At 45.9% G+C, this 15898-nt stretch overlaps 1 protein-coding gene across 3 annotated transcripts in view; it reads left to right on the forward strand.

Moving 5' to 3' along the window:
* Positions 1 to 745: 745 nt before the first annotated feature.
* The window catches only part of Ugp2 (UDP-glucose pyrophosphorylase 2), a 45249-nt gene continuing 30096 nt past the window's right edge, over positions 746 to 15898 (forward strand). Inside the window, exon 1 of one of the 3 annotated variants that reach the window (XM_045137097.1) lies at positions 746 to 866. Coding sequence is in view for 2 of the 3 variants with exons in the window: in XM_045137096.1 (XP_044993031.1) it covers positions 1711 to 1753 (43 nt within the window). In the remaining variant the exon portion in view is untranslated. Of the gene's footprint in view, positions 867 to 1597; positions 1754 to 2287; positions 2661 to 15898 lie in introns of those variants that run through there. The other 2 variants (XM_045137096.1, XM_004660087.2) reach the window with 2 other exon arrangements.

Genomic DNA, 15898 nt, shown 5'->3' on the forward strand with positions numbered 1-15898 from the left:
AGAACCTCTGCCTCCCAAGTGCTGGGATTAAAGGTGTGCACCACCACGCCCGGCTTTTACTGGAGATTTTTTAGGGCAGCAAACGTGTACAATATCCTTTGATACTCTATGTCAACATTTAATCACTCATACATAAATCAAGATGTTGTCTTAAGAATTACCAAATGTTTTTTTTTTTTTTCCTGTAATTAAAGCCCATTTCTTTCTCGTAATCTTTTGTGGATGCAGAAAATAACTGACCTTTCTTGTAATAAACCTTGGAAAATCACTAAAGATTCTTCATTGTCACTTAACTAATTTTTTGCAGGCTAAGTAACACTGGGTGGGGGGCAGATCTTTGGTGGTGTTTTCTGGTAAATACAGCTCATTCAGTGCTGGAACAATTTCTCTACTGTTCAGAAAGGATGTAGACTTAGCGATTCTGAGCAAGAACTCGAGTCTCCAAATGCTGTTACTTAAACGGTAGGCATTTGAATTTTAGACACTTCGTTGGTTTTCTTTGGTGGGTGATAGGGGGGAATTACTTTTACTGCTGAAGGGTTTGGAATCTAACCATTTTGGATTCCACAGAAGAAACATGCTACCCATGGTTATCATGCTGTAGTATGACCGTGTGCTGTTTTTTAAAAAATCATCTCCATAAAAAATAAGTGAGCCAAAACACTAAAGTTCCTTTGTTCAGCGAATGGGTTAAAAAAAAAAAAGTGATTAAATCACGTTGCCCGCAGTTTCAAACCCTTTTGGAAGCAAGCACTCGGTTGATTTGAGGCACTTGGGAGGGAGCTGGCAATTCATCCGTCTTGATGCACGCGATTTGCGTCACGCAGTGTGAACGTCAGGGGTGAGACACACCCTCCCACACACAGGTAAGGTGGGGTTGGCATCAGCAGGTGTAACGATGAGCTGAGACCGCTGCAGTCAGTCCCTGGGCAGCTAATGTCAACATCCCCTTTCCTGTGAGGACCTCGTAAATCTATGGGGGGGGGGTGTGTGTGTGACATCTCTCTTGAGGCGTGTCACCACATGGGCGAGCCACAGCCCAAATGTGACCCGGATCCGTGGCCAGGCCGATCGGGTGGCTCTGGCCAGGGGCCCTTCACCCTTCATGGTCTCCCGCGCTCTGCACCTCTCCTCTTGCGGGTGGAGCGCACACATCCATCCCGCCGCTCAGTTCCGACCTTTGCCTCCCGGAACCAGGGGGGTGGGTGGCTGCAAACATCCCCCACCACGCCTTGCTCGGCTTCTCTCCCGCACCGAGTTTCCTTTTCCTTTTTGTAATTGGGGAAGTTCTTGCAGATCCCCCCTTGCTTGCGGGGATCTGCAAGTATTTCTCGGCAAGCTGCCGAACGTGCATCTCTGCGATCCCTGGCGGCTGTCCGTTTTTCCCCTCGCTCTCCCTCTACTCAGGGTTCCCTAGTCCCCCACCCGCCCCGCCCGCTCAGCCACCTCCGCTCTTCTCATTGGCCACGCCTCGCTGATTGACGGACGGCTGCGCCTATCAGTCTGCACAGAGGGGGACGTTTCCGCATCGAGGAGTGGGGGGGCCCGCTCCGTACGACGGGGGAGGGGGAGGCTAGGGAGAAAATCGGGGTGTGTGTGTTAGTGTTGGGGGGCGGGTGGGCTGCTGACGGAGGGACTCGGCGATCCGGGTGTCTCGGGGGTGACGTCGTCTGGAGCCAGCAGAGCCTTGTCGCGGGGCGCCGGCGATCCATGCCCCCCCACGACTCCCCCGCTGCGGAAGGAAGCGAGGAAGGTGGGTCCTGCCGACCGCGGCGGGGCGGGGCGGCGGGTGGTTTGAGGGGAGCGGGGCCAGACCTCGGGGTGTGCGAGATGTGGGACGCCCTGGGGGTCTCCGGCGCCAAGGGGTCCACGGCGGCTTCCGGCCCGCGGTGGGGAGGGGGGAGCGGAGGGGGGTCCGCGAGGGGAGGCCGGGCGCGGCGCACGCACGCACGCGCTCACGCTCGCTCGCTGCGGCGCCTGCCTGCTCCGGGAACGGATGGAGGCCCGGGAGGGTCTGCGTGGCCCCAGTGCGCCTCCCGGTCCGCCGCGCTTGTAGGGGCCGGCGGGAATGGTGGCGTCGCTGCCCCGCCTCCCCCTTCCCTGGGGTGGGGGCGTCGGCCCTGCGCGGGCTGCAGGGAGCAGGGGCCGCGGCTCGGGGGGTGCGGGGGGGCCGCGGCCCGGGCCTGCGGCAGTCCGGCCCACGGGGCGTGGAGAGCGAGGGGCGGTGGAATCTGCCGCCCTGGGTCCGCCTCTTCATTGATGAAATTTAACTTCGTGTGGGTTTTTTTTTTTTAATACCTTTTCCGGAGTCTCCTACTTGGTTTTTTTGTGTGTGTCCAGGAGTTTCGAAGCTGACTTGTTCGCACCAAGTTTCTTTTTTCTTTTTTGTAATTGGGGAAGTTCTCTCTCTCTCTTTCTCTTTCTCTCTGTCTGTCTGTCTGTCTCTCTCGTCGTTTCAGGCCACTTTTAATAGCTTTGAATGAAATACTCCATTAAGTGGCTAGACATAGGAGGAGCCCGTCGGTTGTTTAAGCAGGCAGAGAAGACCTCTTTATTTCACGACTCCTAGGGAAAAAATTTTTTTTTGAACAACTAAACTGTGAATCGCACTTTTTTTTTTTTTTTTAAGAAAACCCCTAAAATGTCAAGATTTGTGCAAGGTAAGACATGGTGCTGCTTGCTTCCTGGTCTGTCTGGTTTGCTTCAGCTTAGTTTTGGGGTGCCCGGGCGAGGCTGGGGTGGGTGGCTTGGGAGAAGGAGACGTCGCTTGGCTCGTGATGCCATCTGCGGGTCACTTTCGGCGATCCTGACACCCGAGCTCCCCGGGCTGGCATCTCGCGGGCACACGTGTTGTTCCGTGCGCCCCCGTGCCCCGCGGGGCTTGAGCCCGGCCCGCCCGGCACCGAGTCCGCTCGTCCCCGTGGGCTCCGCGGACAGTGACCGTAAGTGATGGTGACTGCTGGCCGGACCCCCGCGCCGGTGCTTGGGCCCCCCGAGGTCAGCGGCCCGCCGGGCACCCGGGGAGAGGGGCGGAGGCAGGTGGTCCCCACCGCTGCCCGGCTGTCCGTGGTCGGAGTCTCACATTCGTTCCTTGCGAAATCCCGAGAGGAGTCGTCCATGCTCGCTGGAGGTCATTTCGGACCGAGAAATGACTTTGCTGCATTGCCGGCTTTATCTTTCCCCCCTTCTTGGAAGTTTGGAGAGATTATTAGGGCTACTTTGAAATGTGAAAGCTGCCTTCTGAGTCCCACGTGTATATTAAGATGGGATTAGAGAGGACTCAGCAACTAAAGTGTATATATGAATGGTGTGTGTGTGTGTGTCACACAGTGACATTGGTGCTGCCTTGAACTTGTCACCAGCTTGCAGTCCAGTACTTGCCTTCTGGCGCTCTTGCAGACCCCTCATTAAGTGAGAAAGTTTCAGCCATCTTGCTGAACCCATCCAGGAAAGTTCACAACCACTTTTACTATGATTCTCAGTAAATGTAGGAGTCCTTTTATTTTTTAAGTTGTGTTAGTGATGCCAGTCATTTGCCCTGGGGAGCTCCTCCTTACTTTATCCACTCTGTCTTTTTTAAGTTTTGGGTAGCTGGTTAAGAGACTTCCATCCCAATGCCTGAATTGTCATGGAAACCAATGGACCTCTAGTCTGCCTTTAACACGGAGCTCAGAAATGTCATCTGCCATTAGGCTTTCACATTTATGTTTGCTTTCATAGGTGCTTCTGAGGTTCTGATTTAGTAAATGTCTTATTCAAGATTAAGAAGGCAGAGATAGCTTAGAAGTTTAATGGTTTTGTGTCAATGACATCTACCATGATAAAGGTGGAATTTTTCGAGAAAGTGCTAGGAAGAAGGAAACAAGTCACTTATGTTTAAAGATTGGGGATTCTAAAAGTCACTCACTCAAGGCATTCTGTGCACCCGTGTTGTTAGAACAGCAGGCAGGGCTCATTGATGTAGCGGGGCTGTTCAGGCTATCTCGGGGGGATTTCTGAACCAGGGAGCAGTGCTGAAGAGTGCTTTTGTCTACTTGTCATTTACTTTGCCGTTCACTTTTTAAACGCCTTCTATGTTCACATGCTGCATTTATTGAAAAGTTGCACGTGTCAAAACCAAGACATTAACATAGCTGGATTACTATTATCTAAGCCATAAACTCAATTCATGGTTCGGTCCAAGAGTGTATTCAGTTGCTGTCCAATTTTACTTGAAATAGTTTTCTTTTTTTTCTCTTTTAACTATTTATTTGAGAGAAAGAAGAATGACAATGGGCTGCTGGAAAAAGAAAAGTCCAGACGTATGCACCACTTTGTGCATCTGGCTTTACATGAATAATGGGGAATCAAACCCCGGCCATCAGGCTTTGTAAGCAAACAAGCAAGCAACCTTAGCATTCTCTCCAATCCTGGTTTTTCTTTTAAATTGGCACTTTTGCACAAAGACAGCACAATTATATTTGTAATATAATTATGCTCCTGTTAACTTAAAAAAATTATTTATTTGCCAGAGAGAGAGAGAGAAAATGGGTGTGCCAGGGCCTCTAGCCACTGCAAACAAATTCCAGAAGCATGAACCCCTTGTGCATCTGGCTTATGTGGGTCCTGGAGAATCGAACCGGGGACCTTTGGCTTTGCAAGCCAAAGCCTTCACTGCTAAGCCATCTCTCCAGCCCTGCTCCTGTTTTTAATTGTTTAAATTTTTGTACTTCAAGTAAGAGCATTCTGTATGTTTAACTTGGCTGCTGCTGTTAATAAATGATAAACCTAGTTGGCTAATCTCACAGATGTCTGCAAACATTAGTTTTCAGTGTAAGGGCTAAGAGGTTTGTTTGTTTTTTGTCTTTTTTAATCCCCCCCCCCTCAGAATTTACTGATTCTTCTACTCATTGGTACTCAGCTCCATGACTTCATAGGAGAAAGAGTTAACAAATGTTAAGTCCTCAGCTGTTTTCACATAGTCTCTGGGGAGCTTGTGAAAAGCCCAAGGAGGTAGATTTTTGCTGTTTGTTTTGAGGCAGGGTGTCACCCTAGCGCAGGCTGACCAGGAACTGATCAGCCTGATCCCATACTGGCCTCAGACTCGGAAAGATCCTTCTACTCATCCTCCCAAGTGCAGGCATTACTGGCCGAGACCCCATGTCCAGCTAAAAGGCAGATTTCTGTCAGGACTGTGCAGCTCAGAAAAGCTCCTCCTTGTCCAAAGCAGAGCTGCCAAGCAGCCCTGAAACTTTTATCTAACACACAATCCTCTGTTGCTTCTCACACTGAAAACTGTAGGAACGGACCCGCCTCCAGCTACACTGCCAGTGTCTGTGGACAAAGACAGTACACCCCTGGGGAAAGTAAAAGTGTCTTGAAAGTAGTGGGTGTTCTAAAAGAGTGTGCCCTGGGTAAGCAAATGCCCACAACTCACTCCTTTCCATGTACTTTTTAGCAGACTGGCCTCTTGTTTCTGGTTATAATTTTTCATGACATCTCTTTAATAAACGCTGGGAAAGAAGAAAGGGCGTGAACTTAGGTTTGAGTCTTGTTTCTAGCATCTAATCTTAGATACACAACTCTTTTGGACCTCAGTGTTTTACCTACATAAAGTGTGGGTGCTGGACTGGGGTATAATTCAGTACTAGATCACATGCCTCGCATGCCTGAGGCACTGATTTAATCTCTATCTGCCGCTCCCCTACTGGGTATTAGTGCCTATGCCTCCGGGTGTTGAGAAGCTGAACCACTATGAATATGCTAGAAACATAGTATGTGCCCACTAAGTTATTATTTTTATTTCTGAAACGATGATGGTGGCCTTATTATTCGCATTGCTTGCCATTAGAAGAACATACCATCCACAGAAATAAGCGGTTCCTAAGACAAGTACGGGCAGTTCCTTATTCATGTTCCAAGGTTAAGTGTCCAGGCCTGGTCACCTGGAAGTTGGAGGACAGGATAATGCAGCGTGGTGGTTGGATCATGTAGGAGGTGGGTACAATGTTGGCGGTTTTTGCTCCACTTCTGGTCAACAACAAAAGGAGTGGGCACTCTGTGTCTTGTCATCTAGTGGAGCCTACGGTATATTCCCCGTTTGGGGTCTTTGCAGTTCAGCGCGCCCCGTGTTGAGCACACATGTATGTGAATGTCATAGAACATGGATGGGGTTGCTACCTTCAGCTTGACTCTTCAAGTCCAGGCACTGGGCTTTGTAAGCTGGCCAGTTCCATCCTCAAGCTCTTGGTCATAAGCTGTTGGTTGGGAATTTTCAGTTGATCAAAACCCTTAATATTCTTAGGGAGGAAAATTCTGAGTCTGTGTTCCTGAGCCCCAAGTCTGTGTCCCTCAGGCACTTAGAGGTCTTTCTCACGGGAAGACCTTCCGAAGAGCTGCTTCGTGAGTCCTCGCTGGTATGTTCGGCCTTTTGCAAGTTGAAATGTCTTACCTAGCTCTGTGGGGTGTTTTTTTTTTTTTTTTTTTCCCTGCTGCAAATTATTTCTGGGCTTCCAGTTTTTCTACTGTGGATGCTATTTCTTCCCTGCCTGTCACATTTGGGGGTGGCAGATGTCATCAGCAGTTGTGGTTTTCTGCCATGTTTGTCAGTGGGTACCATTTGGGATTTTCCTTTTTAAAAAGCTTTAAGAACTCTCCCTGAATGTTTTGAAACAAGTGGTGAAGAGACTGATGTCTAGCAAGATAAGTAAGGCCTTATGTACTTGTATTATAATTTTAGAGTGATTATTATTATTACTTGGTTTTTCAAGGTAGGGTTTCACTCTAGCTCAGGCTGACCTGGAACTCACTATGTAGTCTCAGGGTGGCCTTGAACTCACAACAGTCCTCCTACCTCTGCCTCCCAAGCGCTGGGATTAAAGGCGTGCGCCACCACGCCCGGCTAGAGTGATTATTTTTATGGCTTTAATATTTTTTAATTTATTTGTAAGCATGGGCTCTGACCTAAATGTGGAACTCAGAGGACAACTTCGAGGTGTCTGTCCTCCACCCTCTTTGAACCAGGGTCCAGCGGGCTGTGCAGGCAAACACACCTCTAACCGCTGATCTTCCTCCCCAGCCCTCAGAACTGTTACTATGCGTTTATTTCAGCTATGTAAAAATCTCTTTATTATTCTTTTTAATTTTTAAATTTTTATTAACATTTTCCATGATTATTAAAAAAAATCCCATGGTATTATTCTTTTTTTTTTTCATTTAAAAATATTTATTTATTTATTTGAGAGAGTGACAAACAGACACACAGAAAGAGGCAGACACAGAGAGAGCGAGTATGGGTGGGCCAGGATCTCCTGTCCCTGCAAACACATTTCAGATGCATGTGCCACTTTGTGCATCTGGCGTTAAGTGGGTACTAGGGAATCAAACCCAAGCTGTCAGACTTTGCAAGCAAGTGCCCTTACCTGTTGAGCCATCTCTCCAGCCCATATTTACCAGTTTACTATAAAAGACATGGATGAAGGGGGACCCAGCACAAGTTCCACGGGAGGGAACACAGAGTTTCCATGAGTTCCAGGAACACCACCTCAAAGACCTCCATGGGCTCAGTTGTCCCAACCCGCCCTGTTGGATTTTATGAAGGCTTCCCATGGTATTATTCTTAAATTAAGCTTTGCTGTTTATTTTATTTTAGGGAAAACCATTTAAGTACATCAGTGTCACATAAAAAGTGCTTGCAGCCTGTCAGTTTTCCCGTTTGCTGGAATTTTTTATGGCTGTCGGTGGTTCGTGCTTGGTAGATGGAGGTTAGCCAGCAAAGATTACTTAACTAATTATAACTGGAAGAGTCAGATGAGCACAGGGTGCGAAACATCCTGGGGGCTGGCTGTTGAGGTCAGACCTTGGCTTGGGTCTCCTCAGTGCTGAAACCTGTTGCTCATCATTTGGCAACTAGGCTACTTTTAACCCAGGGGAATTGTGGCAGGGATTTGAGTCAGGTCTAGTGACAGCGAAGTAATAACTAATGCATTCCCGTATTTTTTTTTAAAGTTGGAATTTCGTGTTTATTACATTGGTAGAGAGGAATTTAGTTAAGTTCAGTCACAGTTACAAATGAAGAATTGATCTGATAGTTTATTGGCTGTAGTTCAACATATGTAGCTTGTGATTAAATTTCCCTTACTAGCTTAGCCTTTCTTCTAAATAAAATTGACAGTTTCCATTTATGAGAGCTTACTGAGGAAAATAAAATTGCCAAAGAATATTAGAGAAATAAATATTAACAGGTCCACTTCTCAGAAGTAGTATTTTAATATTCTGAAAATACATTGGCAATTTTTTTTTTTTTCGAGGTAGAGTCTCACTCTAGCCCAGGCTGACCTGGAATTCACTCTGTATTCTCAGGGTGGCTTGAACTCACAGTGATCCTCCTACCCTGCCTCCCTAGTGCTGGGATTAAAGGCGTGCGCCACCATGCCCGGCTGACAAATTTTTATAAATACAGTGAAAATCATTTTTCTTGGATCTTTAAAATTCAACCAAGCACCTATGTTTTTATTAATACCATTAATTGTTTTGGGAAATTGGCTTACTAAACTGTCAAAGGAAAATTAAGCTTTTATGTGTCTCCTGAGTGGTCAGCTCTTGTGAGAACTGATAGATATCCCGCTGGAAAACTGTTTCCCCGTCCTCCTGATTGGTGATGCAAGCAGCTCCTTTGGTTTGCTGTGTACTGATTGTCTGGGGCTCAGATTCTGCCTCTGCCAGTAGGAGTTCCATTGTACTTTCCTCTTCAGATTGTGTCCCCCAAACCATTTTGACTGTTAGGGATTGTGTTTGAGAACCATAGAGAAATTGACTGTTGTTTTAGTTACCTTAAACAACAAAATATTTCATTTTCCCCAAAACATTTATACTTTTATTAGTTTTTCTGTATAAAGAAAAGAGTTTCTGGCCTGGAGAGATGGCTTTGTGGTTAAGCGCTTGCCTGTGAAGCCTAAGGATCCCGGTTCGAGGCTCGATTCCCCAGGACCCACGTTAGCCAGATGCACAAGGGGCCGCACATGTCTGGAGTTCGTTTGCAATGGCTGGAGGCTCTGGCACACCCATTCTCTCTCTCTCTCTCTCTCTCTCTCTCTGCCTCTTTCTCTGTCTGTCGCTCTCAAATGAAATAAAAATAAACAAAAAATTTAGAAAAAGAGTTTCTTATTTTTGTGTGTGTGATTTTATCTGTATCTTATGAAACCAAAACAAACAACCCAAACACATTCATTGTATGCATGGACCACAAATAGTCATAGCATTTTTAGCTTACTTTTTACTTGCTGAGCACCAAGCAGCGGCTTTTGACAACACCTTTGGCCACAATGACTTGGAAAGTGATGGGAGTTGCTGCTCTGGCAAAAGTTATGTGATCATTTGTGTTCAGCTCCTTGCTTGGAGTTGTAAAACTTACAGTGAGTCTAGGAAAATGGGGTAAGATAGATGTCTGACCTGTTTTATTTAGGTTAATTAGTTAAATGGTTAGCCTTGGTAATAATTAACTTAGAGTACATAGATACTTCAACTTTTTCCATTGCTCAGAAAACAATATTTGATGAAAAATTGTAGAGCATATGATTCCGAAGAGAATGCTTATTATACTGTTCTGCTTTTTAAAAAACTTAAAAAAAATTTTTTTGTTTTAATTAATTATTTTTATTTATTTATTTTTGGTTTTTCGAGGCAGGGTCTCACACTAGTCCAGGCTGACCTGGAATTCACTCTCTTGTCTCAGGGTGGCCTGGAACTCACGACGATCCTCCTACCTCTGCCTCCCGAGTGCTGGGATTAAAGGCGTGCATCACCATGCCCGGCTGTTTTAATTAATTAATTTATTTATTTGAGAGTGACAGAGAGAGAGAGAGGCAGAGAGACAGAGAGAGAATGTGCACGCCAGGGCCTCCAGCCACTGCAGACGAACTCCAGACCTGTGCGCCCCCTTGCCTATCTGGCTAATGTGGGTCCTGGGGAATCGAGCCTTGAACCAGGGTCCTTTGGCTTCACAGGCAAGCACTTAACTGCTAAGCCATCTCTACAGCCCTGTTCTGCTTTTTAATGTGTGTGATATGTATGTCTGTGTAAGCTTGAATGTGTGCATCATGGCCCATGGGTGGAGGTCAGAGGACAACCCTGAATGCTGGTCCTTTCATTAGAGGGAAAATCTCTCGTTGCTGTGGATGCCTGGCTAGCTGTCCCATAAACTGTGGGATTCTCCTGTCTTCCCTCTTGCTGTAGGCATGTTGGGATTATAGATGTCAGTGCTTATGAGTCTGGTTTTACTCTCCTTATAGGGATCGGAACTCTAGTCTTCAGACTTGCCACTTTATCCACTGAGCCATCTCTCCAGTTCCTAATGTTTCATTTTATTTTTATTTTAAACAATAGTTTGATGGGCTGGAGAAATGGCTTAGAGGTTGAGGCGCTTGCCTATGAAGCCATAGGATCCTGCTTCAGTTCTCCCGGTCCCACATAAGCCAGATGCACAAGGTGGCACATGTGTCTGGAGTTCATTTGCAGTGGGTGGAGGCCCTGGCACACCCAGTTTTTCTCTGTCTGCCCCCTTTTAATAAATAAAAGTATTTTAAAAATAAATACATAAAAAATAGTTTCATGAATTTTTTTCAGTTTATTGTTGTTGTTACTGTTTTGTTTTTCTAGTTTTTCCCCCCAGACAGGGCCTTCATGTTTCTAGGTTGGCTTCCAACTCACTATGTAGCCAAAGATGTGCGTGTGCCACCACGCCTCATGTTTAGGTGTGCTGGAGATTGGATGCAGCCAGGGCTTTGTTCGTTCTTGAACATCACATCACTTTTCGTGATAGTGAGTTCCTGGTGTTCAGTCAAGGTTGTTGGCTTGCTCCTGGGAAATGGTGGCCTGTAGCTGTGAGAGTAACGATGAGAACAGAGGCCTTTTCCAGTAAAAGAAGCAGCCAGGAGTCCAGCAGTAGGGCTTGGGTTCCAACGAGAAGAGCCAGCCCTGTTTCTTGATTGCCTAGGTGAGATGTTGGACTCACTGTCCTTAAAGTCCTTCCAAGCTTAAAAATGCTTGGAAATGAACATATATCAAGATACAGGGCAGGGCTACCATGTCATTTTTTTTTTTTTTTTTGTCCTTTGTGGTAGGCCCCTTGGTATGACTTCTCAGCCAATGAAATTTAAGGCAAAGCGAGATACTTGATGAGACTTGAAGAGCCATTTTAGGCTGGAAATGTTGCTTGCTTAGCAGTAGAGGACTTGCTTAGCAAGTACAAGACACTGGGTTTATTCTCTTTACACGACCAGAGCAAATCCTGCTATCTTAACACTTTTCAAGCATACACATAATGTGTTTTAATCATAGCCCCCACCCGCTGCCTCCTCTGGCTTCCTGCCCCCTTCCACCGAGCCCCTGCTTTCCAGCCAGAGCTTCCACTTGGTCAGGTCATGAACGCAGCCATCACGTCACGTCCCAAGGACAGTGTTCCAAAGCAGTCGTCCCTGTCCTTTGGCTCTGACATTTGTTCTGCCCCCTCTTCAGTGTTCCTTGAGAACAGGGTTAAGACGGATATAGTTTATACCTAAATTCTGACCATTTTTAAAGTAAGCAGTGCATTATTAGCAAAAATCTTGATTGGTGGGCTGGAGAGATGGCTTAGTGGTTAAGGCACTTGCCTGCAAAGCCAAAGTTCAATTCCCCAGAACCCACATAAGCCAGATGCACAAGGTGGCGCATGTGTCTGGAGTTCATTTGCAGTGGTTGGAGGCCCTGGTGTGCTCATCTCTCTCCCCTGTCAAATAGATAAGAATTTTAAAAAGTCTTGATTGGTAAATCGCTCTGCATGCTCTCATAATAGTGCTACACTCTATCTCAAATGTCTGATATCCTTTTATTTTTGTTATTGCATACCATTTGTTGGCTGGGTATGTAGCTCAGTGGTCAGGCACTTGCCCAGTAGGCACAAGGCACATGTTGGAGCTGAGGAACATCACTTTTTTAAAAAAGCATGTTCTAAGCATTCATACGGACCATTTCTCAATATTTTTCATGTATCTTTTTTTTTTCTTTTTTTGAGTGAGGAACACATTTCTCTGAAGTCCTTAGATATTTGCCAAAATCATAGCAATGTTTCGTATTTAGACCAGTCAGCAGGGAAACCTTCTGGGCCCGGTGCCATCTCTGAAACACATGGCCTTGAGGAATGGCATTGGTGACAGGAAGAAAGACCAGGAGCGTGGCACTGCAGAAACATTACAATAAGTGGAGTATGCACTCGCCAGAGCTGCTCAAAGCAATGTTGGCGGGGACTGCCCTGTTAGAAATACCTTTTCTCCCCACCTCAAAATGACTGAGTCAGCATGTCTGGAAGCTTGCCTGGGAATTAATGTTTAATAAGTTGTCTGGGTGATTTATATGCAAATTAAAATTTTAAAATATTTTATTTTTATTTGTCTACTTATTTGACAGAGAAAGAGAGAGAGAGAGAGAGAGAGAATGGGCATGCCAGGGTCTCCAGCCACTGCAAATGAACTCCAGACATGTGTGCATCCTTTGTGCATCTGGCTAACATGGGACCTGGGGAATTGAATATGGGTCCTTTGGCTTTGCAGGCAAACCCCTTAACCGCTAAGCCATTCCTCCAGCTCCAGCAAATTAAAATTTTAAAAGGACTATTCTAGAAGTCACGAGTGGAGTAGGAAATTACAGCCTTTATACACTTTATAGTGATCTGACTAGCTCTGGTTACTCAAAAAAAAAAAAAAAAAAAACTTCAGCCTGGCTTTTAAGATGAGTCAGGAATTCATATTTACTTCAGGAGGCATAAAAACTCCCATCAAATAAGGAAAAGCCTGGTGGAGCTGGAGAGATTTCTCAGTGGTTAAAGGTGCTTGGTTGCAAAGCCATACAGGCGAGGCTTGATTCCTCAGGACCCACGTAAAGCCAAGCGCACAAAGTGGCACACGCATCTGGAGTTTGTTTGCTGTGGCGGAGGCCCTGGTGCACTCAAATTCACTTTCTCTGTGCCCCCTCCTCTCTTATAAATAAATTAAAAAAAAAACAGCCTAGATCCCTGTTTAAATATGTGCAGAAGTAAGTTAAAAAAAATTAGCTTGGTGAGGGACTGAATGAAGAGAAAAAATGGTCTGGAGAGAGAATTTTTAGGACACCCAGAGAGGAAGAGAAAGGAAGAGTCAATTTTGGAAACTGAGGCATAGTCCGAAAGATAAACAAAGGTAATACTGAGCCATGGAACCCAAAGAAGAGCTTTATTTATTTATTTTTTTAGTCTATTTATTTATTTGAGAGTGACAGACACAGAGAGAAAGACAGATAGAGGGAGAGAGAGAGAGTGGGCGCGCCAGGGCTTCCAGCCTCTGCAAACGAACTCCAAACACGTGTGCCCCCTTATGCATCTGGCTAACGTGGGACCTGGGGAACCAAGCCTCGAACCGGGGTCCTTAGGCTTCACAGGCAAGCGCTTAACCACTAAGCCATCTCTCCAGCCCAAGAAGAGCTTTCTGAAGAAGCACATTCACAAGTGAGTGAGTTTGAAGGACTGTACTAGAAGCCCAGAAGCTCGCTAGCGTGGATTGGTTATGATCTAGTCAGTCATGTTGCTTAATTTTATTTATGGCTGTTCCCAGTTGCCATTCCACTCTCACAGATGCATATACTTTGGATCACAGGTCATCTTGTTTAAGGGGGACTTACTGTCAGTACTCACTGTGTGCTTCCCGGTCGGGCAGGTGGCTGGTTCCTCTTTTTTTGTTCTGGTGTCTTCCACGTGCCTTCTCCATGGCCCACACATTATAATGCTAGCTTTGTACTCCAGAGTGTGAGGTTTCTTCATGCAGCCATGAAGTGCTCGGGAATGGTATTGTGTGTACTGCCTAGTCGTTGAATTACGAGACATAGCAGTTGGCAAACTGGATGTCTCCTGTTTCCAGCTCTCTCCTCGTTTTCTTCCTGGGTTTCTGGCTGTCTGTAATGTCATCGCCATGATGTTGGCATTTTAGTTCTTGTGAGAAGGGAAGACGGGCTGGAGAGATGGCTTAGTGGTTAAGGCACTTGCCTGCAAAGCCTAAGGGCCCAGATTCAATTCCCCCGGACTTATGTAAGCCACATACACAAGGTGGCACATGCATCTGGAATTCATTTGCAGTGGCTGAAAGCCCTGGTGTGCCCATTCTCTCTTATTCTATCTGCCTCTTTCTCTCCCTGTCTTTCTTTCAAATAAATAAAACATATATTTTTTTTAAAAAAGGAAGAAATAGGAAATTATGGAGGAACCGGCAAAAACATTTAGTTGGTCTGTGTCCTATTGACTATTATGTAATGAAATCAGCCAAGGTCATTCTAGTAGGGCCAATTTTGTATGATAGGGAGCTGTGGTGGGATGAGGTTTACTGGGGAACAAAACCAGCTTGCTTTTTGGGCACCAGCATTAGCCTGCTCTGTGACCTTGGGTAAGCTATCTATTTTCAGTCTCAGTTTCCTCATCTATAAGTTGAGTAGGTAGAAGGATACTTTAGTTGCTCCGTATCTTCTCTAAAAATGCCTGGTATATTATATGACTATGGGAATGAAATACTTGATTCCCAATCCACTTTCTGTCTAAAGCTATGGAGAATCAATTCTGCTTGCCAGGCAATGGGAAGGGACAAGTGTTTTATGAGGTTTTGTGAATCTTGCATTATTCAGAGGCCTCTTTAATTGACCTTCCCTCAGAAATAGAGTTGTTATTACCAGGAGTGTAATCTTGAGTACATTAAATCCAAGAAAACCTCTGCAGTCTATACTTTTTTTTTTCTACCAGAAGTTCCAGACCTTTAAAAATTCAATATGAATAAGATTCTCTCTGCAAAGAAAAAGGATGCTTAGCCCTCTATCTTCTGCTCTTGGCCCAGGTGCATAAGATAGCTACTGTTCCTCAGCATTTCTTCATTCGTTTATTACTGATTTATCTTCTGAGGCAGGGTCTCAGTATGTATTACAAGTGGGCCCAAAACAGTCTTCCCGCCTCTGAGCCTCTCCCCTTCCCTCCCTATATCCTTCATACCTTATTCCTTAGTAACTAAAAATAGAACTTCATAGTAGCACTTTGTCCTTGATACTCGCCCGCCTGGAGATAGTGTGCTGGTGCAGTCTTGCTGGCACGCCTGTGTTGAGTGAGCATTTGGCTCCATGCCCTCGATGTTCACCTGTGGAAGCACGTGCTGATTCACGGCTGGGGGGGGGGGGGGCGGCGTGTGTGGTCATCAACTGTCAGCCAGGGTTCTAATGATCCTGGAGCCTGAGGAGCAGGGTACCATAGGGTGGGGCTGTTGTGCTCGAATCCAAGTGCAAAGAGGCCCCTGACCACCTAGTGGAATTCCAGTGGAACGTGGGGGGAGGGGCCGGGACTGTCACAAGGGCCGGAACTGTGACCACGCAGTCTGACCTGTGCAGTAGAGAGGAGGAGTCTGGGGGAGTGAGATCCTACATTTAGTTTTATCTCTTGTTGGCATTTGGTCAGAGTGTAAGTTAAATGTTTCAGTTACTGTTGTTTTAGAAACTTGACTATGAATATAAGTCTTCATATCCAGTTGCCACAATAAGAAAACTAGATGTCTCTGAGTCTAACAGAAAAATTATTTTAACTAATCTGTGACCCAGAATAAGAATTCACAGGTTTAGTACCGGGATTTTTTTTCCCACCCTCTACATTTGATAGATTTTTTTCTTTTAAACTATTTCTCAAACTTTATTTTTTTGTTTACTTTTTAAAAATTTATTTGAAAGTGATGGACACACACACAGAGAGGCAGATAGAGAGAGACAAAGAGAATGGGTGCGCCAGGGCCTCCAGCCACTGCAAACGAACTCCAGACGCGTATGCCCCCTTGTGCATCTGGCTAGCGTGGCACCTGGGGAACCAAGCCTCGAACCAGGGTCCTTAGGCTTC

Source organism: Jaculus jaculus, chromosome 18, assembly GCF_020740685.1.
Source record: "Jaculus jaculus isolate mJacJac1 chromosome 18, mJacJac1.mat.Y.cur, whole genome shotgun sequence".
Taxonomy (NCBI): Eukaryota; Metazoa; Chordata; class Mammalia; order Rodentia; family Dipodidae; genus Jaculus; species Jaculus jaculus.